At 35.6% G+C, this 26,353-nt stretch overlaps 1 protein-coding gene across 1 annotated transcript in view; it reads right to left on the reverse strand.

Annotated features, from left to right (window-relative positions):
- Arhgap15 (Rho GTPase activating protein 15) overlaps positions 1-26,353 on the reverse strand; it is a 648,882-nt gene that overhangs the window by 563,979 nt on the left and 58,550 nt on the right. Inside the window, exon 3 of the mRNA XM_048345538.1 lies at positions 2,084-2,152. Coding sequence (XP_048201495.1) covers positions 2,084-2,152 — 69 coding nt within the window. The remainder of the gene's footprint in view (positions 1-2,083; positions 2,153-26,353) is intronic.

A 26,353-nucleotide genomic window follows, 5' to 3' on the forward strand; every position in this document is an offset into this window, starting at 1 on the left:
GTAATTCATAAAGAAAATGTGAGGTTGAAAACAGATTATTAATTTTGCAATGAAGCAATTTAATATCTATTTATACTATTGAGAAACTGGCTTTCACTACAAGTAGCAGGTAGGTATTTATTAATACTTGCAATTACTCAGTGTTATTATAGCTAACCTTTAGTACCTTATTGTTACATGAATTGACAAACGTCTCTTTCCTGAACAAGTCCTAATGTCAAAAGCAATGTAAGTGGAAGTATGACACCATAAAGAAAATACAAGTCATGGGCCTCTAGTTCAAGGCTTTTATAGTCTGGCCATGGAAGCAGTCTATTAGTCATGAAATAAGAGTGAACTGCACAAAGCAGTACATGGCATGTGCTTGGATAAAGGACCATAATTGCCAGAAAAAGAAACCAAAACTCCTTTAGGCTGAGCCATGTCTTAATCATATTTCTGTTTTTGGCTTAAGGGTATGTGTTTATAAAAGTAGCCAATAAATAATATAAATTGGAGATCATGACATAGCTCTCTGCACTTTATAACATTGTGAAGAAGGAAACACTGAAAATTTTGACAAGAAAAATGAAATGAGGAGGTTATTGTCTAAAAGAATGTTGGTCCATAGGAGGGGAATGGAAGATTTGGAAGGTAAGAACAGCAGTGATTTTACCAGGGTATGGTTGTACATGTACAAGATTAAGCCAAGAGACCTCACAATCACTAAGGAGAAAATTTGATGTGTTGGGAAACAGAGAAAATAAAGGATTTGAATTTGTTCCTCATAGAGGTAGATCCTACAGAATGTGCATTCAGTCTGAGTAGGTGCTGCTGACAGGCTCAGTTTGGAGGATTTCATTTCTGTGATGTCACGGAGAAAAAAAACAACTCGTAACAAATGACTAATTACTGCCTGAGGGTAAAGGAAGATAAAAGAAAAATGTTCGAATATAGATCAGTGTATTAGCAGATTGCAAATAGAAAAAGCCATTCGCTTTCACCATGAATATTTACAAAGTTCTTCTATTTTCTAATAATAACTAGAATTTTAGGACTAGAACAATGAGCAGAAAGTGTTTTGTACATAAGAGGTTCAATGTTCTGTAGAACACAGGCAGTCTCTTCCCTTATTGATTAGTGTTTTCATTGAATGACAACAGTATATAAATATATAAAAAGTATATAAAATTTACAGTGTACCACATGGTGGTAAGGTCTATGGAGAAAATTGAACAATAATTAGGAAGATGTATTGTGGCTGTACAATCAAAATTTGTGCTTATTAAGGAGATTGGAAGATACTTGTTTTTATAAGGTATTACACAAACAAATGAAAGAAGGAGACTTGCAAATTACTGGACACCAATGAATGACACTAACAGGAAGATTAAAAAGCAAATGACCTTGATGAAGTGAGACATTAACTTGGTTGAGCAGAATGAGCAAGGATAAGAGGAAGAGATAAAATCACAAGTAGCTGGGACCTATAACACTTGTGAACTACAAGATGATTTTACTGGTAACTTAGGAAAATTTAATGGAATAGAAGCCGTGGAGGATTTTGAGTCAAAGACTAATGTGGGCTGAATGTTTGTGTTTACATTTTAAGTCTATATTTTGATATTTTAACTGCCAATGTGAGTGTATTTGGAAATGTTGGCATTGGGACACAATTAGGTCCTAAATATGGGACCTCATAAATGCTATTAGTGCTCTTATAAAACGGACCCACAAAATTTTCTCTCTCTCTCTCTCTTTCTGCCAAATTATGGAACAATGAGAAGTTGACAGTCTTCAACAAGGTAGAGGATACAATTCTGCTATCCCATGTTAGGAATTCCAGACTCTAGGATGACAAGAAAACTAATGTTCTGTTTTCTGAACTTATGGCATATGCTTCCCTAGTCAAATTGTCAGATATGACCTCAGTTTTGGGTGTCATTTTATTACAACCATTGAAGATCTAGAAGAACCTGAAACTCCATGCCTAGATTCCTAATCCACAGAATAAGAGATAATAATGTATGCTGATGTGTTTAGAGATAATTATTTCTCAGCTGTCCAACAAAGAACACAGTACTAGAGAAAGTCAATCACTTACCAATTGTTCCAATGGAGGAACGACATCTTTTAAGACATGCTGAGAATGATTCCTTCTGTGTCGCGATATCTGAAAATATATTGATATTTGATACTGTTAAATTATTTTTCTATTTAAACTATCAACAGTACAATGAATTTAGGTGACTCTGTTGCAGAATTCTATGAGTATGAGAAGACACATAAAAAGTTTGTTTTGCTTATTTTCTAAGTACCCATTTAGACCATCTTTTCAGCCTAACTTTTAGCTAAGTCTAGCCATCTACTAGTTCAGACCCATAAAACATGTGCAGAAACAATCTGGCTGGTTAAAGCCAAAGCTGCTTTCCAGTGAGTGTTTTCTCTTCAGATCATATGCACTCCTGGAGAAAAAGTTGAACTACTCACTGTAGAAAGATGAAAAAGTAGATGAAAGTAGTTTGGGCCCCAGTCACCCTATAGAAAACAGCAAATCTTGCTGCTGAAATTTCATTCATTAGTAAACTTTTTAAATTTGAAATTATTTTATAATTAGAGGGACCAACATTCTCTTTTATAAGGAAGCAATAGCTGTTTATGAACCAATCATACATGTTTAAAGTATAGTCTCTGACATTTTCCTGAAACAGATCAAAACAAATGGCGCTAAATTGATGTCACAATGAAAGATCTTAACATAGAAAGCAAGAACAACAGTAGTTAAAAGGAAGGATCCTAGAAACCCTAACTCCATACCCATTATCCACTGATGTTTCTGCTTCTCAACAGTGGAAGAAGATATCCAAGCTCTTAAAAACGATGAATTCATTTTATATTACATACTCTTAGAGCACATCATTCTTTACTAATAACTTTACTAGCATATGAAATCTCCACTGAATACTCAATGTATGAGGTTAAGTTCAACATACAAGAGTGGTAAATGTTTAGAATTTATATAACTTTCTTATCTAATTTCTTTGAAACTCAACTAGAATTCCAATCTTAGGGTACAATTTCTTCTACTGACATGCAAAACACCTTAAGTTTTAAGTCCTAGGGAAGTTGGGCAAAGTAATTGTTTTCACATTATTGATACAAGAACACCTAGCCATTCATCTCTGTCCATCTTATCATTCCTTTTATGACCAACTCTGTTCCCTTTCTTGTCCCAATATTATTACATTTTTTATGGACTGAGTAGGGTACTGTCCTCTAAGCATTTATAGAAAGCTTCCTTGTAAGGCAACATGTAAACATTTGAAAAAAGTTATTAGAACTCATTACATTTTCAATTTAATTAATATCTACAGAATATTACTTTAATATATTTAAATAATTATTGTACAACACAAAATATGGACAAAAGCTATAACTCCAGTAAGAGAATGTTTGGGAAACAAAATTTTATCAATAAAATAAAATAATGAGAACAAAAATGACTAATTACATACTTAATGTCTTTTGAAAGGGACCAGTGAGCCCATAAACTTAACAAGAAGGATTGAGAAACTATAAAATGATAATGCTATTTGCTAACATTTATTGGGTATTTACATTTAGTAACCATTGTTATATGTTTTGCAAAACAATTTCATATTATACAGCAAGGTAATATTAACGATTTTTATAGTTTGGGTGAAATTAATATTATCCTGCTTTATAAGTACAAAAATACTAACACAGTTTATATAACTTGAAATCTATAACTAGTAAGGCATGGGTAATATTTTAACTGGATATCCTACATATACAGAAGAGAGTATTTTAAAAGAAAAAAAATTGAAGCAATTCAAACCTATAAACATTATGCCTATTTACATGGGAAGCTAAAAATCAAGTTTCACATCGGTTCTTAGTCATCTTAATACTTCTTTAGGGCAAGTAACATTACTTATCATTCCTAAATCAATAAACTAGTCAATCTATCATGTTCAACCAATTGATGAAGAAGGTAGAATAAAAGAACTTTCATCTCCTGTCTTCTGTCATATTGCTATTTCAAAAAAGCATTAAACAAAGAAACACATTATCATTTTCCATTGTTTGTTCTGGCTAAGATATATTATTTAGAAAATTCTGGATGAGAAATGCATTGATTGCCTTATATGGATACCAGGAAAATCTTGGATGTACTTAGCCATCCTGATGTATTTATTTAGTTAAGAAAATTTAAAAAATTGGTGAACTAAAGAAGTCCTGTGGCTATAGACTGGCAAAAGAGACAGAGTGCTACTGCGGTGGCAAGGCCACTGTGCTGTGCCTCTAGGATAATGGATACAAAGAGTGTGCCACTGTGTCACTTGCCCCCTAAGAAAGATGGTAAGCAACTTAATCTATATTGCTTTTGGGGAGAGGACTTGGTTTCAACAAGGATTAGATCTCAAATCTAAGTTAAAATTTGTTGAAAAAATACCTTTTATGGAGATACCAAATGACTTTATAAAGGATGAAGTAGTTGTTGATTATTGCTCCCTCTAACAACTGGAAGAGTTACAGGGACCTAAAACAATATTCTCTTCTAGATTAAGTTTAAAGTTCCTGAGGGTAATTATTCACTACTGACCCTCTTAAGGTTAAGAGTGATGTGGGTTGGTCAATCAACAATCAGTGGTATAACATGGATAACCATAGATGTTTGAAGAATAATGTAATGCCCTGGTCATGGTTATAGGTTTTCACTCTTAAGAGTGAGGATCCTTCTGTGTTTAGGTATTATGGGATAGGAATTTATCATACTAGCATTCCCAATCTGATAGGAAAATTCTGGTTAGAATTAATGGGTTCCACTACTATGGGCCCTCAGTATCCTTGTTAGGCCTCAAGGCAATCATCCCGAAGTAACTGTAGTGGAGATAAAAGATTCAAGCCTGGTCATAGCTGCTGAAACTGGGTGTGGGGAAACAAAAGCCTGCTTGGAATATATAAAATATTCTGTTCACACTTTAAATAAAAGTGCTTGTTATGCTAGGTGCCAGTGGCTCACGCCTGTAATACTAGCTACTCATGAGGCTGAGATCTGAGGATCACAGTTCAAAGCCAGCCTGGGAAGAAAACTCCATGAGATAAGAATCTCCAATCGGGGCTGGGAATATGGCCTAGTGGCAAGAGTGCTTGCCTCATATACATGAGGCCCTGGGTTTGATTCCTCAGCACCACATATACAGAAAATGGCCAGAAGTGGCGCTGTGGCTCAAGTGGCAGAGTGCTAGCCTTGAGCAAAAAAGAAGCCAGGGACAGGGCTCAGGCCCTGAGTTCACGGCCTAGGACTGGCCAAAAAAAAAAAAAAGAATCTCCAATAAATGACTCAGAAAAAGAGAAGTAGTGATGTGGCTCAACTGGTAGAGGGCTAGCTTTGAGCTGAAGAGCTCAGGGACAGTGCCCAGACAGAGTTCAAGCCCCACCACCCACAAGAAGAAAAAAGAAAGTGGTTGTTAGAAAAAAAAAAAAAAGGTGGTAAGTTTGAAGGTAAAAATGGCTCTTCTATATATAATAGAAAATTTCATAGTACTTATGTGAATATCAATACCTTGCTATTATAAAATATTTTTACAGTTCATTATGAAATACCCACCCCACCAACTATTGCAGCTTCACATTAGATAGACTTGTGGTCCATTCATTTTTAATCAGAAAGTGATGAATGGTTAGTCTGCACTTGGCAATAATTTCTAACAGCAGATACTCAAAATTTATTTTTTTATAAATCTCTCTACTATCAGTATTACCAAATGAGAGCTTCATTTTAGTTAGTCCTATTCTTTCTGAAGAACTCTTAAATGTATCCCCAATGTCAGAATGGACATTTTTTGTCTGTAACTTGCTTTAAGTGAAGTTTCAGACCCTGGCAACAATACATTGGATCCTTTCTACCTCTAATGGATTGTTAAATAATTACTAAAATTTGAACACTTACTAAAATTTGAAAACTTGAACAATAGTAGATTGACAACTTTATTTTAATGATTTCTTCCTCTCAATTGCAAATCATTTCTTCTGAGGAAGTTTTGTTTTTTTCTTTTTTTTTTTTTTGCTAGTCCTGGGCCTTGGACTCTGGGCCTGAGCACTGTTCCTGGCTTCTTTTTGCTCAAGGCTAGCACTCTACTTCTTGAGACACAGCACCACTTCCAGCTATTTTCTATATATGTGACGCTGAGGAATCAAACGCAGGGCTTCAAGTATATGAGGCAAGCACTTTACCACTAGGCCATATTCCCAGCCCTCTTTAAATCTGGCTACAAACAACAGGCGTAATCTCTTGTCTGTTGAAGTATTTTCTGGGCCTATTGTGACACAGAGTCTTTGAAAGACTTTCTTACACACACATATGAGAATACGAATTATTTATTTATCTATTTTTTTTGCCAGTCCTGGGCCTTGGACTCAGAGCCTGAGCACTGTCCCTGGCTTCCTTTTGCTCTGCCACTTGAGCCACAGGGCTTCATGTATACAAGGTAACCAATCTTACCACTAGGCCATACCCCCAGCCCCCTGAGGGTTTTTTTTTTTTTTTTTTTTTTTTTTTTGCCAGTCCTGGGCCTTGGACTCAGGGCCTGAGCACTGTCCCTGGCTTCTTCCCGCTCAAGGCTAGCACTCTGCCACTTGAGCCACAGCGCCGCTTCTGGCCGTTTTCTGTATATGTGGTGCTGGGGAATCGAACCTAGGGCCTCCTGTATCCGAGGCAGGCACTCTTGCCGCTAGGCTATATCCCCAGCCCGGGTTGTTGTTTTTTTTTTTTTTTTTTTTTTTTTTTTTAATTGTTTTCTTGTAGTTGTTCTGTTTTGTTTTTCTCAGTCGTGGGGTTTGAACTCTGGGCCTGGACACTGTCCTTGAGCTGAAGAGCTCAAGGCTAGCTCTCTACTCTCTACCATTGAGTCACAGTGCCACTTCTTAAAGTATTTTTATGTATATATTATTTTACTTTTTCTGAAACACTACTTACTAGATTAATATGATGAGTGATGTTCTTTCTTTTTTGGTTCCAAACGCTTTTAAATAGTGTATAGTTCCTCCTTGTAAATAAGTGTAAGTAGGTATATATATATATTAACACATGTTTAAGGGTTCAAAGCCTCATTTCTTTTTCTAATTGTGATATTCACAAATGACAAATTTCTTTTCAGTACTCCTTTATGATTCGTCTTTGAAACTTTCATGTTTCTCATTGCTCAATTTACTGATTACATTCTTTTTATTTCATGACTCCATTCTTTTCCTTTTCATGACTTCAATACTACTTCTTGTAGTAATGACATAGGTTTTTTTTTAGTGTGTCTCTTTTTTAAAAAATGAATTTACTTTTATTGTCAAGGTGATATACAGAGGTGTTACAGTTACAGGTGTAAGGTAGTGAGTGATACAAATATACTTACTACCTCACTATGTTATTGTAAAAAGATACTTTAACAAATCAATTTCTCTGGTCTATTAAGAATGTTATTTAAGGGTTTCTTTTCAGTGGATGTGGTTGTGTCTTCAGTTGTATACTGTCTGCATTTTATGCAACAAAGTGTTGATAATTAAATACTTGAATTAGTGGTAAAGTTTAACTTCCAGGAAAACATATCATGTCAGATTTCATCTTCTTTGTTTCTGTGACTAATCCTTTTTGTAATGATGCCATACCCTTATTCAGTTATTGTGTCCTACAAATAGAGACTGATTTGTAGCTACCACTGGAAAGAAAAATGAAATATAAACATTTTCTAGCTTAGGTTCTCTTAAACTTAGTATCAGATTAATCTATGTGTCTACCATGATTTTAGATGAATTATGTCTTTTCCATTTTATCCTTACCTAGTATTCTCTTCCTTATGCTCCTACACTGCCCCTCCCCATCTTAGAAATTGTGCAAAGTAAAATAAAGAATAAAGTATTCAGAATGTGTAATGCATATTTGCCTTTAAATTCCTCTTTGTTCTTATTAGCATATGCATCATACTTAAGATTTTCAGATATCTTTTCCTCCAAAAAAGAGAAATTAACAAGTCAGTTTTTCAAATTGTCTTCACTTTTTCTTCATTTTATCTATTTAAAGTACATGAAACCAATGGGTGAGATTACTATGTGATATATTACACACTGTAAAAATAACAGAATTTGGGCATATTATTTTCTTAGTGTAGGCGGGTCTACTATGAAAGTTATACATAAACATGAAACATTCCACATAGCTCTTATTTTAAATAGATTACCATTTTTTATGAAAGTTTATATCTTGTGGCTTCGAATTGAAATAAAATCACTTGAAGAAAAGCATTAGTTTGTTCCAACATTTTCACAGATGTGTGCATTTTTTGAGGCATACCTCAACCTCCCTGGTTACTTGGATGGAAACAGAAGTAAATCTGTGATTTAGTTTTTTATCTTCACAGTTTCTTAAAGTTTTTTATGGTGTATCCCAATTCAAATGATTATTTGTTTCATCAAATTCTAAAAAGCTTTCTCAATCAGAAATTAAGGACATTTAATATTTCATTTTTGGAATGTATTATATTTTATTCATTTAGTTGTTTTGAAATAATAAACATCATCTTAAGTAGGAACTTTTTTATAAATCAAATTATGTAGTAGGTAGCAGCTTTGAAAGGATAAAAGAGAGTTAAGACTGGAATATTTGACTTTATCATGCATTTGATCTAATTTTAACTGTTTGATAGTAAATATGTTTTTTCATAGACATAATTAGTGTACATGACATAAAACAAAAAACATTGTTTGTATTTTATTAGTGCAAGATAGGAATATTGTTCAATGTTTATTCTTTCCTCCATCCTTCTGTGTACTAGACCATTCAATCCAACATAGTGGGTATCTATAAGCAAATGTCCCCTGTCCCTGCTTACACACCATTTTTTATTTTCCTTCCTTAAGCCTCTATTGATTGTATAATTTTAAACATTGTATATTTTATATACCCTGTGGAAAATTAAAAGGAATATCTCAAAAGCCTTCTTGAGGACATATTAAAGTTGTTTCAGCATTTAAAACATTCTGTTCTTTAATCTTTGATCAGCATTTGTGTCACGTGAAGTGCTCTCAGTCCTGGAATGAGATCAGTGGACTCATATTCATCCTCACCCATATCTTCTTACCTTCCCAGACAGCTGAGAAAAGCACTTTTTTTTGGCTAATTCCAAGTACTTAATATTCTTTCTTTGCTTTATTGAGGCCCAAACACACATGTTCCTCTAAGAAGAAAACAATTCTGCCTTAGTACGCACATTTGCTTGTTTTTGTGATGAATGCTATCTCTTTTAATATTCTCACATATTTATCAAATATTTTCAGCATAATGTTCCTCTCCAAGGATCTTCTCAGAATGAGAAGTGCCATTCATATGGAACATGGGCATATCACATTTTCAATATTTGAATAGGATCCTAAAATCACTGGAGTCAAGAAATGCAAAGACACTTGTGTATTATAATTTTCTACCTTTCTTTCAATTACATGTTGTCTTAATTTTTAGACAAAAATTACATGCATATATTTAACTCATTCTTTTCTAATGACTTCTTAGATCCTTTTTTGTATACATCAAGAAATTTCACGGGGGGCTGGGGATATAGCCTAGTGGCAAGAGTGCCTGCCTCGGATACACGAGGCCCTAGGTTCGATTCCCCAGCACCACATATACAGAAAACGGCCAGAAGCGGCGCTGTGGCTCAAGTGGCAGAGTGCTAGCCTTGAGCGGGAAGAAGCCAGGGACAGTGCTCAGGCCCTGAGTCCAAGGCCCAGGACTGGCCAAAAAAAAAAAAAAAAAAGAAATTTCAATATAGACAATGCATAATAATCCTATGAAAGTATTGGTATGTCTAGTACATTAAATATTTTTCAGGTTAAATATTTTTTATGTTGGAGATATTCAAAATCCTGTTATATGCAACTTTGTAACATGTCAATAATTATCATCAATAACTCTTCTCTGCTACAGAAGAAATAATTTCTCCTATCCAACTGCACCTAAGTGATCATTAATCACCATCTCTTTATTACTGCCCCTAATTCCTTTTCACTCTGCTCAGGCTCTATAAATCACTATTTCACTCTCTACCGAGAAATCAACTTATTGTTTTTCTACATATGTGTTAATCAATTTCCATCACTATAATGAAATACTGGAGACAAGTAATTTGAAAGTCATAGTTTTGGTACTTCTAGTCTATGATCAACTGACCTTATTGTTTTGTTCCTGTGGTGAAGAGGCATATGATGGTAGGAGGGCAGAATAAAGAAGAGCTATTTGTCAGTAAGAAAGCAAGAGAAAGAAATAAAAAGCTCAGGGTCCCACCATCCCCTTAGGCATGGACTTAGGGATCTAAAGACCTCTCATGTGCTCATAAGGTCTCATATCCTACAGATCTTCAGCAAATCTCACTAGCACTATTATGAACAAACTTTAAGAATGTATATTTGGGAGCATAGGAGATAAAAATTATAATCAAACCTTAGCAACACATAAGTAAGAACATTCAGTATTTTTTTCTATACTTGATGCATTTAACATAAAATTATATCCTCCAGTTTCATCCATGTTGCCATACACAAGAGAATTTTTTCTTTATAAAAATTAATATTCCAATGTAATTATACTGCCTAATAGTCATCTAGTCATCCAAGAAAGTACACCTAGGTTAAGTCCATATTTTCAGGCCTGGAATTTGATACCAACTTAATAGGAAACTAAAGATTAAAGTAAGTACATAAAATTTATTTTATTCATATGAGAATTAATATTATCAGACCTTGGGTATTATATGCTCACCATATCTGTGATTCCTACCATTATGAAATAAGTCATTTCTTTAACTTCCTTTAACTTTCTTTAACTTCCTATAATGATCCTATAATATAAATATATGTATATTTCTTTGGTAGCATAATACATATTGTTCAGTTTATGTCTACCAAACAGGATGTAGATTGTTTCTACAAGTAGATTATGAAGCTTTGGTTGGACTGTTATAATACTTCAGTCAAGATAACCTATTTTCTACTACTGAACATCAGATGGTAATTTAAATAAAGAGATTCAAGATAATAATAAATAATACTAAGAATAATATCTCATAATATTTTCTGATCAATAAAAACAGAAGACAACCAAATATTGAAGGACTTTAATACGAAAATACCTTACTTATCATCAACCAAATAGAAATAACTTATACTTATTTTCATGATATCTAACTATAAGAATTTTCCAACCATTAAATTATTTTCACTTGCAGAATAAATGAAATCTTTCATTATGTAGTAGGACTTATGGTGACAAATCATGTTTTCAAGTGCATATTCAATCACTAAAGAAGAAATTCTCTTTTTTGGAATGCTGATTCACTGAGATTAAACCATCATATGTAAAGTTTTACAAAGATGGTTACTCACAGTGTCCTGTTTAGTGTACTTGTGTGTGTGTGTGTGTGTGTGTGTGTGTCTGTATTCGTAATTTAAAAGTGGAAAATGCTCACTGAAAATGGTTTGACTGTGTTGAAAGGCCAATTTTGAAGTCATTATAGAAGGCAAAGCTTTTAATTAACATTGCACTCATTCAAGAACTAACAAACTTTCAAAAAATAATAGGAATGAGCATTTTGAATGCCCTCCGCATCTTTAGTAAATATCTAATAATTCTATCTTTACAGTTTTCTTTCTTCATGTATTCACTGAGGTTTTCAGAGACCCCAAACTCACCTTCTGCTGCCGCAAAAGCAGATTTCGTTCTGAAGGCTAATCCGACTCAGCAGGATTGAAGGATGGCACTTTTCCTTGGTTGTAAGTATGTTGGCTCAGGCCAGACAGCTGTTAGGACATTCTCCTCTGGGAATCGTGCCCTCAACACCCACCGTTGATGCACATACATGGTCTACTGGCTGCCGACTTCCATGCCCATCTGCTCACATGGCATGCTGCCCACTCACAAGTTGGCTGGATCCTTGCCCTTAGTGTGTAGGTGCCAGGCAATGATGGGTTTAGATGGGCAGCCTGCATAATACTACAAGTGACTTTTTATTCTTTTTCTCTCCATGCAATCTCACTTCTCTGTGCCTTTCCTGAAAGAGAAACTTGTGTTTCTCCACCTTTGATTATACCCATGGACATATGTGATCTCAAATAGGTAGAGGTACAAAGTAGCTCAACCTGCTCGCAACTGTAAAATGATAAGGAATTATTCACAGGGCTCCAAATGACAAGCTCCAATACTGAACTGGGGTAGATTGTGAAAATTCGACCACCTGGAGTCTGTCAGAAGACATTTACCATGGGTGCAATTCAGCAGCCTGTAGACAGCAGAGGTACCAGGAGTAGCTGAAGTTACAGCACTGTTGTCTGTTACGATTCCAACACAAATCACTTGCCTTACATAGAAAAGACACATACAAGAGCAAACAAAATAAATCAGGCAAAAGGAACAAGCTTAACGGGAACACAATTTATATGTTCAGTGGGGCCAACAGTGCAAGCTATGATATTCAGACCTCAGAAATAGCCCTGACCGCAGGGCCTAATGGAAAGAAAGAAACAGAAATAGCATCTCTCTTTCCAATCTACAGCAAATCCATGGAGGGGAATAGATTGGCATAGGAGGTTGTGACTTTAATGATCCAAAGCATATGAATGCTTGTTAGCAGACAGCAGACAGACATAAGTAAGAACAACAGTAATGGCTACATCTGCAGCCTGGCCTATGGCACTAAAACCAATCAGGCAGTATTGTAGAGCAGGGCCTGAAGGTATGTTAAAGCTGTGCTTTCCTCATGTGTTTATTTAAGGGTGATTGAATTCAGGGTGTTGTCACTCTGCCTTGGAGAATGGTTATCCAATGTGTAGGCATGATCTTTCTCTCTGAATATGCTCTATTGAGCCAGTTAGTTATGTGTGACTACTTGATCTGTCCTAATCTTTACAGAATGCCAAAAATCTTCCAGTCCAAGTTCCAAAGGAACAGGGCCTAAAAACTTTTGGCTCCAGAATCAAATTAGGCTTCTCTGCTTCCTTAGCCAGAAATGCATAAATACCCAATGGCCAAAACCAAAGAGTTTGACATTGTGGAATGAATAGAGCTGTCATATACCACTAAATGTGGAAATATCCACTGTTTGAAGTCAAGACTAGTTCAACATCTTCAGTAATCAGAATAGACTACTTTGGACACCTTCATGGGGTAGTCTGGCATTGGGTTGGGAATGTTTTTGGCAAGTGGCTAATTCCAGATATCAGAAATGTTAAGAACATATGGTTTTAAGGGAAAATATGCCATTTTTTCTGTCCAAAAAAATTCTTAAAGGCAGCACATTTTCATTAAAAAGAAAGGAGTCTCTGTCATCTTGTTTTTCACATGGACCTTCAGGTTAGCAATAGTTGCATTGAATTGTTCTTAAAAGAAAAATGAATCCAAGTATGTTGGATAGTTTTTTAAATACTATGTATTTGGTGAATTTGGAGTTAATGCTGAAGTCTTTAGTAGAAATAGATAGATTTCTTCATCTGATTACCATGCCATGTTTTCTGTCTGATTTTCCTTGAGTAACTCATGGTCAAATATAAGAATCAAGTGATTTCTGAAATTCAAGGCCATGTTTTACTAATCTTCAAATATTAAGCAAAGTATTCCTCTCCTCTCTACAATTATTGGCCTGGTGCTCCTAAACTTATTTGGCTTCTCTATACATATGAGCTCTTTATTCATTGTATTCACACCAACCTCCATTAACTTAGCCCTAAAATATCTTGTAAACATATTCATAGGTCAATTGAAAAGTCTTATCCAAATGGACTTCTACAAATGCTCATATGAGATTTGACATCTATTCTGCCTGAAATAAAGTTGAATTTTCAAAATTATACGCCTGCTAGTCTATAATTAAAGTATTATATATTCATTAGATAATTGTTCTCTGATCTTCATGATTAGTGAATTCATAATAATCGTGTTTTGGTTGTTCAGTAAAGAATAAACATAAAATAGATGGTTGTATATATAAACAGACACAGTCATGGTGATAAATATAGGAAGATATATATCTACCTATATTTGGTTGCCATACAGTACAATTATTATGTTGGAATACCCTCTGGAAAAATTATTTAGCTTTCTGGTATCCTTATTTCCTCAGTTTGAAAATATGCCACATATGTGTATTGCAGATTATTTTTAGTAAAGACAAGGAGATCAGTACATGTACAACATAGAACATATAGTAAGGATTGATTATATCAACCTTCTACTAAATGGGAAAATAAATTCTAACAATTCACATTCAGGCAATGTAGTTATAAAACTCCTGTTGTGTTGGCTGGGAATGTGGCTTAGTGGTACAGTGCTGGCCTAGCAAGCATGAAGCCCTGGGTTTGATGACTCAGTACCACATAAACAGAAAAAGCTGGAAGTGGTGCTATGGCTCCAGTGGTAGAGTGCTAGAGTTGAGCAAAAGAAGCCAGGGACAGTGCTCAGTCCCTGAATCCAAACCCCAGGACTGGAAAAAAAAATACTGTTTTTAACTTTTTAAGAAATTATTTATTTCTTGTCAAGAAGAAACTCCTATTTCATGATGGAGCATTTTGGAAGTACTTTATCAGAATGAAAAGTCTTTTTTTTTTTTTTTTGCCAGTCCTAGGGCTTGAACTCAGGGCCCAAGTACTGTCCCTGGCTTCTTTTTGCTCAAGGCTAGCACTCTGCCACTTGAGCCACAGCAACACGTCTGGCCATTTTTTATATATGTGGTGCTGGGGAATCGAACCTAGGGCTTCGTGTATACGAGGCAGGCACTCTTGCCACTAGGCCATATCCCCAGCCCCCATGAAAAGTCTTTAAACATACAAAGTAATAGCATATTGTTGGCCATATAACCCCAAGAAACCTAGGATTGTCTTCGCTTACCTCAATCTTACCTTTGGTGCTCATTCAGTTTCAATTTTCTCACATGAAAAATCTCCCCTTCCCTGATACTGAAGAGCTTTATTCTATTTTATATAGTACTGACTGACAAAAGTATCATCATCAAAATCTAAGTTATATATTCTTACCACATTCCATAACAAAATCTGGTAATTTAAGGCTCTTAATTCTAGATTTGAAAGTTTCACTTAGCTGAGGTCAGATATTAAACAAGAGGGGCAGGATTTAATACAAGTAGTTCGGTTCTTCAACTAATTGTTTTAACAAGGAATAGTACTGTCTATGATATGAAGTAGTTATGATTATTGACTATATAGGTTGTAATCTAAACCAAATAGGAAATACTAAATTAGCAAAATTCTAGGTTTTTGCTTACCAAATTATGTTTAGTTAAAACCCCATGCATTCGGACTTCAAGAGTTTTAGAGGCTGAATCTATTGCTTTTAAAATAGATATTCATTTGGAATTGATTTTGGTATAGGGTAATATATAAGGATCTAGTTTTAGTTTGTTGAATGTGTTGAACCAGTTTTGCCAGGACCATTTGTTAAAGAGGCTATCTTTCTTCCAGACTATTTTTTTAGCTCCTTTATCAAAGATTAAGTAGGCATAGTTCTTTGGTTCATTTCTGGGTCTTCAATTCTGTTCCTTTGGTCTTCAGGCCTGTTCCGGTGCCAATACCAAGCTGTTTTTATTACTATACCTTTATAATACAGCTTGAAGTTGGGTATTGTAATTCCTCTAGCACTGTTCTTTCTGCTTAGGATTGTTTTTGCTATTCTTGGTCTTCTATTGTTCCATATAAATTTCTGGATTGCTTCCTCTATTTCATGAAAAAATTGTGTTGGGATATTAGTGGGTATTGCATTGAATTAGTAGATAAACTTTGGCAATATTGCCATTTTGATTATATTAATCCTCCCAATCCAGGAGCATGGGAGGTTTATCCATTTCCTTAGTTCTGCCTTAATTTCATTTTTTATGTTTTTAAAGTTCTCATCATAGAGGTCTTTCACTTCTTTGGTTAAGGTTATTCCTAAGTATTTTATGTTTTTTGAGGCTATTGCAAAAGGAGTTGTTCTCCTGATTTCAGCCTCGGCGTTCGGGTCATTAGAAATGCCATTGATTTTTGAGGGTTTATTTTATATCCTGCAACTTTGCCAAAGTTTTGGATAAGCTCAATTCAAAATGGATCAAAGACCTCAAAATTAAAACAAATACCCTGAAAACACTTGGGCTCCTTGGCACAGGATGGAACTTCCTTAACAAAGACCCAGAAACACGAGAAATCAAAGAAAGGATGGGCAAATGGGACTGCATCAAACTGCAGAGCTTCTGCAGAGCAAAAGGCATAGCTCACAAGATAAACAGAAAGCTCACAGATTGGGAAAAGATCTTTACTGACCATACAATGGACAAAGGCCTCATATCTAAATTATATGCAGAACTAAAAAAATTACATTCTTCCAAAACAAAAATGCAAAGAACCAATAGCCCCCTCAACAAGTGGGCTAAAGACTTAAAAAGAGATTTCTCTGATGAGGAAATGAGAATGGCCAAGAGACATATGAAAAAGTGCTCTACATCACTGGCCATAAAAGAAATGCAAATCAAAACAACATTGAGATTCCATCTCACCCCAGTAAGAATGTCCTATATCAAGAAAACTAACAATGACAAATGTTGGTGGGGATGTGGCCAAAAGGGAACCCTACTTTATTGTTGGTGGGAATATAAACTGGTTCAACCACTCTGGAAAACAGTATGGAGACTCCTCAGAAGGCTAAACATAGAGTTTCCCTATGACCCAGCAGCCCCACTTTTGAGCATCTACCCAAAAGACCACAAACAAGAACACACTAAAGCCACCAGCACAACAATATTCACCGCAGCACAATTTGTCATAGCTAGAATTTGGAACCAACCCAGATGCCCCTCAGTAGATGAATCGATCAAGAAAATGTGGTACATATACACAATGGGATTTTATACCTCTATTAGAAAGAATGACACTGCCCCATTTATAAGGAAATGGAAAGAATTGGAAAAAATTATACTAAGTGAAGTGAGCCAGACCCAAAGAAACATGGACTCTATGGTTTCCCTCATAGGGAATAATGAGCACAGGTTTAGGCTAGTCACAGCAGAGGATCACAAGAGCCCAATAGCTATACCCTTATGAACACAAAAGATGATGCTAAGTGAAATGAACTCTATGTTATGGAAATGACTGTTAGATCACTGTTGTAATTACTTTCAACATGTGATGTGAAACAGTAGCTTCTCTTGCTAATGATCCTCTTGTATCCCCTTTCTGTGGTTGTACCCGCACTATGTCTGTATCTTATCTGAGTACATTGGAAACCGGCATACAGGTATTAGAACTAGGAAACTGAAAGGGAATACCAAAATCAAGAGACACAGGGTAAAAAAGACAAACGATTACAAAAGCAATACTTGCAAAACTGTTTAGTGTAAATCTACTGAACAACTCATGGGGGGAAAGGGAAAGGGAGAGGGGGAGGAGAAGGGGGGAATGAGGGAGGAGGTAACAAACAGTACAAGAAATGTATCCAATGCCTAACATATGAAACTGTAATGGCTCTGTATATCAGTCTGACAATAAAATAAAATAAAATAAAAAATAAAATAGATATCAGAAAAAGTGGTTGGTTGATTAAAAAGTTAATTTCTTTATAGGCACATGTAATGATGTACATTATTATTAAGTATTTTTACCACTAAATAATCATGCATTTTTTATTTTCTATATGTCTCAAAATTGGTATCTATACAGTCATAAATAATATTGTTTGAGCCAGGTACTGGTTGCTCATGCCTATAACCCAGCTACTCAAGTGGCTTGAATTTTAGAATCTCAGAGATAAGAAAGTATATGAGATTCTTAATTCCAGTTAGCCACCAAATTGCCAGCACAAGTGATGGAAACCAGCCTTGTGCAGAAAACAAACAAACACCAGTGTCAAGCTCTGAGTTCAAGCCCAAGTACCAGAATATTACACACAAAAAGAATATTATCTGACATGAAATAATTATAGTAATACTTTTGTAGTAAAGATACATAGACTAAGGAATTCTTTCCATGAATTCCACTAAAAATATTTTTATGGACTTTTCCACCTATTGGTTTGAGAAGTATATTTGTAATTATCTGTCCATTTGGGTCATTCCACCTGCTAAAGAAAAGATGCTAAAACTTCTAATAAAAATTATAGGTTGATTTACATCTCAGTCTTTCTTACCTCTCAACAGTTTATTGAAGTAGTAGCAAATGATTTTAAAAATGAATTATATTGGGGCTGGACTGTAGCCTAATGGTATAGTGTTTGCCTAGTGTGCATGAAGCCCTGGGTTCCATTCCTCAGCAACACGTATACAAAAGAAAGCTGGAAGTGGAGCTGTGGCTCAAGTGGTAGAGTGTTAGCTTTGAGCAAAAACAAGCCAGGGACAATGCTCAGACACTGAGTTCAAGCCCCAGGATTGGCAAAAATATAAATAAAATAAAAATAAAGCATTATCACTACGAAGTCATAGAACATGAAAACCTGCACAAAAGCAAATAGGCCTACATTTTTAGAACACAAATATGTGCAAGGACGCAATATACAGTTACTCTGACTTATTTATTGGTATATTGTATATGGTTTGGACAAAGTATAATAAAAATTAACTAATAAAAATTAGTTAGGGCTGGGGATATAGCCTAGTGGCAAGAGTGCCTGCCTTGGATACACGAGGCCCTAGGTTCGATTCCCCAGCACCACATATACAGAAAACGGCCAGAAGCGGCGCTGTGGCTCAAGTGGCAGAGTGCTAGCCTTGAGCGGGAAGAAGCCAGGGACAGTGCTCAGGCCCTGAGTCCAAGGCCCAGGACTGGCCAAAAAAAAAAAAAAAAAATTAGTTAGCTAACGAAAAATTAAAAAATAATCAACATAAAATTTATAATTTTTTTCAAGTTTCACATTTATTAGGCAGGTTAGTAGACGAGGAGAGCTCTCCCTGACCCATTATCTTCTGTTGCGTTTAAATCACTGAGCAATTTCTTGGGCAGTTCTCTGTTCCTTTTTGTGTGAAAATACACCTCCTTCATGAAAAACAGTAATCTAAATCAGGATCAAAGCTAAGATTTTTAATTTTATTTATTTATTTTTTTTTTATCTTTTTTTTTTTTCTCAAATTTTTATTATCAAACTGACGTACAGAGAGGTTACAGTATCATACGTTGGGCATTGGATACATTTCTTGTACTGTTTGTTGCCTTGTCCCTCATGCCCCCCTCCCTCCCCCCCTTTCCCTCCCCCCTCCCAGTTGTTCAGTTCACTTACACCAAACAGTTTTGCAAGTATTGCTTTTGTAGTTATTTCTCTTTTTTTACCCTGTGTCTCTCGAATTTGGTATTCCCTTTGAATTCCCTGCTTCAAATACCAGTAAACACGGTTTCCAATATACTCAGATAAGATTACAGAGATAGTGTAGGTGCAAATATAGGAAGGTGATACAAAACATCATCAATAATAGAAACTACACATACACATAAGACGTTTAAAGTAGTTATAACTGTGATATATCACTTGTTTCCATATCATGGAGTTCATTTCATTTAGCATCATCTTATGTGTTTCTAAGGGTATAGCTATTGGGCCTTGTGATGCTCTGCTATGGCTTGCCTAAACCTGTACTAATTATTCCCAATAAGGGAGGCCATAGAGTCCATGTTTCTTTGGGTCTGGCTCACTTCACTTAGTATAACTATTTCCAAGTCCTTCCATTTCCTTACAAATGGAACAATGTCATTCTTTCTGATAGAGGCATAAAATTCCATTGTGTAAATGTACCACATTTTCCTTATCCATTCATCTACGGAGGGGCATCTGGGTTGGTTCCAGCTTCTCGCTATGACAAATTGTGCTGCCATGAACATTGTTGTGCTGGTGGCATTACTGTGATTTTGTTTGTGGGCTTTTGGATAGATACCCAACAGTGGGGCTGCTGGGTCATAGGGGAGTTCTATATTGAGCCTTCTGAGGAATCTCCATACTGCTTGCCAGAGTGGCTGAACCAGTTTACATTCCCACCAACAATGAAGTAGGGTTCCCTTTTGGCCACATCCCCTCCAACAATTGTTATTGTTAGTTTTCTTGATATATGACATTCTTACTGGGGTGAGATGGAATCTCAATGTTGTTTTGATTTGCATTTCCTTTATGGCCAGTGATGTAGAGCATTTTTTCATATGTCTATTGGCCATTCTCATTTCCTCATCAGAGAAGTTTCTTTGTAAGTCTTTAGCCCACTTGATGAGGGGGCTATTGGTTCTTTGCAGTTTTGTTTTGGAAGAAGGTAATACCCATTAATATCCCAACACCATTCTTTAATGAAATAGAGGAAGCAATCCAGAAATTCATATGGAACAATAAAAGACCTAGAATAGCAAAAACACTCCTAAGCAGAAAGAACAGTGCTGGAGGAATTACAATACCCAACTTCAAGCTGTATTATAAAGCTATAGTAATAAAAACAGCTTGGTATTGGCACCGGAACAGGCCTGAAGACCAATGGAACAGAATTGAAGACCCAGAATTAAACCCACAGAACTATGCCTACTTAATCTTTGATAAAGGAGCTAAAACAATAGTATGGAAGAAAGATAGCCTCTTTAACAAGTGGTGCTGGCAAAACTGGCTCAACACATGCAACAAACTAAAACTAGATCCTTATATATCACCCTGCACCAAAATCAATTCCAAATGGATTAAAGACCTTGAAATCAAAACAGGCACCCTGAAGACACTAAAGCAAGGAGTAGGAGAAACACTTGGGCTCCTTGGCACAGGACAGAACTTCCTTAACAAAGACCCTGAAAGGCTACAAATCAAAGAAAGGTTGGACAAATGGGATTGCATCAAACTCCAGAGCTTCTGCACGGCAAAGGACATAGCTCTCAAGATAAACAGAAAGCCCACAGACTGGGAGAAGATCTTTACCGGACATTCAACAGACAAAGGCCTCATCTCTAAAATATATGCAGAACTAAAAAAGATTTTTAATTTTAATAATGGAGTGGCTTGAAGTTTTGATTTGTTGTTTGGTAACTAGGTTCACTTTGGTGGTATTATAGTAAGTAAGAATTAGGAATAAGTAGGAATTAGTAGGAATTACTATATGTATTCCAAGCATTCAATTTTTTTCTGTTTCAATCTCCTTGCTACCATATATTCATGGATACTAAAGAATTTACACTAAGCACTTTGTAAAAGTGGTTATAAGTAATATTTAATGTTGTGGGAGAAGGAAGTTCTAATAAGAAGAAAAGAAAAACGAAAGCCATTACTGGCAGTGTATTATTGGTCATATGACCTCCACAAATTTTAGGATTATCCTCTGTTATTCTAGCTATTCTGCAGGCTAAAAAAAAGCCAGCCAAGACAGAAAAATCCATGAGACTCTTATCTCCAATAAACTATTCAGTAGGGTTTCACTGTTAATTAGGAAATGTAATCTTCCAGTCAAATAAGTGAAGAAGCAGGTTTATATAATTCTGGAATATAGAAAATAGAGAAAAAAATAAAAAAAATTCAAAAAGTAAAGAAAGTACATGTAGGGAATGACTAAATGAAGGAGGGAAAGAGAAAGAGAAGAAAGCAAGATCATATACAAAGGATGGACTTTAGAAGGATATTAGATTTTCTAAAATTGGTATAGTCTAGAAAAATGTCTCTAGTTTGAGGAAAAAAAATTGTCTACTTAAAATTAAATAGCTTGCTAAATTATCAGTCAAATGATAGTATTGACAAAAATAATCTTGATAGAAAACACTTAACGTATTTATTTCCTCTACATTCATGTTAAGAATACAGCTAGAATAAGGGCTTGAGCAAAATAAAAGATGCAAGCAAGAGAAAAAGCACTTGAAATACATGCTAAAAGGAGAGGAAAACAATATGGAAATACCTATGGCCTGTAAACAGCTGTCTTAGGCCAATAGTACTTCCAATCCAAATAAAAGATGATGGGTAGCAATGGGACAAGTATTTGAAAAAAAAAAAAGAATTCTATGTTATGTGATATTTCATTTCTTGGCAAAAATAGGAGTTTTTCATCTTTTGAAAATATAACTATATGTGCAATATACGTAGTTTCATAACTAAGGCAAATATAAACTTTTAAAAAGAAATTTAAAAATAAATGATGTGGTCTGGGAAGCGGTAGAGTGCTTGCTTACCATGCACAAAGCCCTGGGTTTGATTCCTCAGCATCACCTAAACAGAAAAAAGTGGGAAGTGCTGCTATGGCTCAAGAGGTAGAATGCTAGCCTTGAGCAAAAAGAAGCCAGGGACAATGCTGAGGCCCTGAGTCCAAGCCCAAGACTGGCAAAAATAAATAAATTAAAATAAATGATTTTTTTTTATCGGATGTAGAGCCTGAACTCTGCCTGGGTTCTGTTCCTGATCTCTTAAGCTCAAGGATAGAGCTCTACCACTTGAGGCACAGCACCACTTCCGGTTTTCTGGTGGATAAGTGGAAATAAGAGTCACATGGACTTTCTTTCCTCAGGCTGGCTTTGAATCTTGATCCTCAGATCTCAGCCTCCTGAGTAGCTAGGATTACAGGCATGAGCTACCAGCACCCAGCTAAATGATGTTAGTATTTTTCAAAGATTCTTCACTTGGAGGGAAGTTACAAGAATGTCAATTAGTTATTGAAAAAACAGTGAGATAAAACAGCAATAGAATAAGAAAATATAAATAAAAGGTATGGGGCATAAAATGATAATATTAAATTTCATAACAGAAAGAAAATACACAATGCCCAAAATATAGATTAATGAGGGTAAATGTTCATGTTAATTAAAAATAAAGTATAATACAGTTTGATACAGTACCATTTGTCCAACCTTTCTTTGATTTGCTGCATTTCTGGGCCTTTGTTAAGGAAGTTCCGTCCTGTGCCAAGGAGCCCAAGTGTTTCTCCTAGTCCTTCTTGTAGTGTTTTCAGGGTTTCTGTTTTTATTTCGAGGTCTTTGGTCCATTTGGAATTGACTTTGGTGCAAGGTGATATATAAGGATCTAGTTTCAGTTTGCTGCAGGTGTTGAACCAGTTTTGCCAGCACCATTTGTTAAAGAGGCTATCTTTCTTCCATCTTATTTTTTCAGCTCCTTTATCAAAGATTAAGTAGGCATAGTTCTACAGGTTCATTTCTGGGTCTTCAGTTCTGGTAGGAATGTAAACTTGTTCAGCCACTCTGGAAAGTGTTATGGAGATTCTTCAGAAGGCTAAACATAGAGTTCCCCTACTACTCAGCAGCCCCACTCTTGGGCATCTACCCAAAAGATTATGAACAAGAACACACTAAAGTCCCATTTGTAAGGAAATGGAAAGACTTGGAAAAAATTATACTAAGTGAAATGAGCCAGACCCAAAGAAACATGGACTCTATGGTCTCCCTTATAGGGAATAATTAGTGCAGGTTTAGGCAAGTCATAGCAAAGCACCACAAGGCCCAATAGCTATACCCTTATGAACACATAAGATGATTCTAAGTGAAATGAACTCCATGTTATGGAGACAATTGTTATATCACAGTTGTAACTACTTTCAACATCCCATGTGTATCTGTAGCTTCTATTATTGATGATGTTCTTGTATCACCTTCCTGTGGTTGTACCTACACTATCTCTGTAATCTTATCTGAGTATACTGGAAACAGTGTATACTGGTATTGGAACTAGGAAATTCAAAGGGAATACCAAAATTGAGAGACACAGGGTAAAAAAAGACAAAAAACTACAAAAGCTATACTTGCAAAACAGTTTGGTTTAAGTGAACTGAACACCTCAGGGGGGAAAGGGTAAGAGGGAGAGGGCAGGGGGATATGAGGGACAAGGTAACTAACAGTACAAAAAAAAAAGAAATAACTAAGCATCTAGCAAGATAGCACTGGGGGTTTCTAAGGCAATGTAAACAGAAGGGAAGAAAAGAAAGCTCCAAAGTTCTAGCTGTCAGTATGCTGAGTCATACATATTTACACCTCTGTGTGTCTTCCCTACAACAGTGTGATAACGAATATTTATAATGTTGCTTACGAAACATCAAGATCGAATTAAATAATACTTAATATTGCCTGATCAAGAAACAAAGAAAGGAAAATTTATGTAAGGTGATTTTGCTGATTTTATAAGAATAAATAACAGAGTCTTTGTTCTTAAAAAAAAAAAAAAAGAACACACTAAAGCCACCAGCATAACAATGTTCGTCGCAGCACAATTTGTCATTGGTAAAATATGGAACCAACCCAGATGCCCCTCAGTAGATAAATTGATCAAGAAAATGAGGTACATGTACACAATGGAATTTTATGCCTCTATCACAAATAATGACAAATTATCACAAATAATGCCCCATTCATAAGGAAATGGAAGGACTTGGAAAAAATTATGCTAAGTGGAGTGAGTCAGGCCCAAAGAAACATGGACTCTATGGTTTCCCTCATAGGGAATAATTAGCACAGGTTTAGGCTAGTCACAGCAGAGGATCACAACAGCAATAGTTATGCCCTTATGAACACATAAGATGATGCTAAGTGAAATGAACTCCATGTTATGGAAATGAGTGTTACATCAATGTTGTAATTACTTTCAACATGCCATGTGAAACTGTAGCTTTTTTTGTTGTTGATGATCTTGCATCCCCTTCCTGTGGTTGTCCCCGCGCTATCGCTGTATCTCATCTGAGTACCCTGGTACTGTATATACTGGTATTAGAACTAGAGAAGGGAAAGGGAATATCAACATTGAGAGACAAAGGATAAAATGACAAATGACTCCAGGGGCTGGGGATATGGCCTAGTGCCCTCTTGCCTCCCATACGTTCAATTTCACAGCACCACATATACAGAAAACCGTCCGAAGTGGCTCTGTGTCTCAAGTGGCAGAGTGCTAGCCTTGAGCCAAAAAAAACCAAACCCCAAAACAATAAAATAAAGAAACAACCAGGGACAGTGCTCAGGCCCTGAGCCCAAGCCCCAGGACTGACCAAAAAAAAAAAAAGAAAGAAAGAAAGAAAAAAGACAAATGACTCCAAAAGCAATGCAGGTTTAGGCAGAGGGTCACAAGAGCCCAATAGCTATACCCTTATGAACACATAAGATGATGCTAAGTGAAACGAACTCCATGTTATGGAAACGATTGGTATATCACAGTTGTAACTACTTTCAACGTCCCATGTGTATCTGTAGCTTCTATTATTGATGATGTTCTTGTATCACCTTCCTGTGATTGTATATACACTATCTCTGTAATCTTATCTGAGTATATTGGAAACAGTGTATACTGGTATTAGAACTAGGAAATTGAAAGGGAATACCAAAATTGAGAGACACAGGGTAAAAAAAGACAAACAACTACAAAAGCAATACTTGCAAAACTGTTTGGTGTAAGTGAACTGAACACATCATGGGGGAAAAGGGAAAGGTGGAGGAGGGAGGGGGATATGAGGGACAAGGTAACAAACAGTACAAGAAATGTATCCAATGCCTAAGGTATGAAACTGTAACCTCTCTGTACATCAGTTTGATAATAAAAATTTGAAAAAAAAACAACAAAAAACATTTGGCGTAAACCAACTGAACAACTCATGGGGGGAGAGGGAAAAGAGGAGGGGGAGGGGAGGGGAAGGGGGAGGGGAAGGGGAAGGAAATGAAGGAGGAGGCAACAAATTGTACAAGAAATGTACCCACTGCCTTATGTATGAAACTATAACCCCTCTGTACATCAGTTTGACAATAAATAAGCAATCATTTTAAAAAATGAGATAAAAAAGTGTAATACAAACCATGAAACAGGGTTTGCCTTTAAGAAGTGGAATTGATGAGACGATAGATAAGGAAACCAGAGAAAGGCTGTGTCTAATGAAAAGTTTTGCAAATTAAACTCTTAACCTTATGTATAACCTTGATAAAATAAATGCTTATTGCAAATTGCATAACATACAAAGTAGAAGAGAACATTTCCTTCAAATGATTTTAAGAGAAATAAGAACTAGGATAATCTCAGACCTAACTAGATAAATGTCCAATGGGCACTTTCAGTAATCTACATACATCATTAAAAGCATCACTTCCTATTTTATATTTCAATACTGCTTAAATATAAAAAGAATTATAGGTATGATTTTAATTAGGAAATAGCCAAGAAGTAAACTTTATGTTTACATTCAACACCACCTCTGAAAATAAAAATCTTTGATATTATTTAAGCAGATGGTTAGCCTTCTGGACATTATGTGGAAAGGAGTTGAAAAATAATCTCTTGGATGTTGTTAGTGGCTAAAACACCATTAGTTCTCTGGCTTTGTAAAGTTACAAGAAAGATTTTTGTGTTTTAACATTTTTT

Source organism: Perognathus longimembris, chromosome 4, assembly GCF_023159225.1.
Source record: "Perognathus longimembris pacificus isolate PPM17 chromosome 4, ASM2315922v1, whole genome shotgun sequence".
NCBI classification, from domain to species: Eukaryota; Metazoa; Chordata; class Mammalia; order Rodentia; family Heteromyidae; genus Perognathus; species Perognathus longimembris.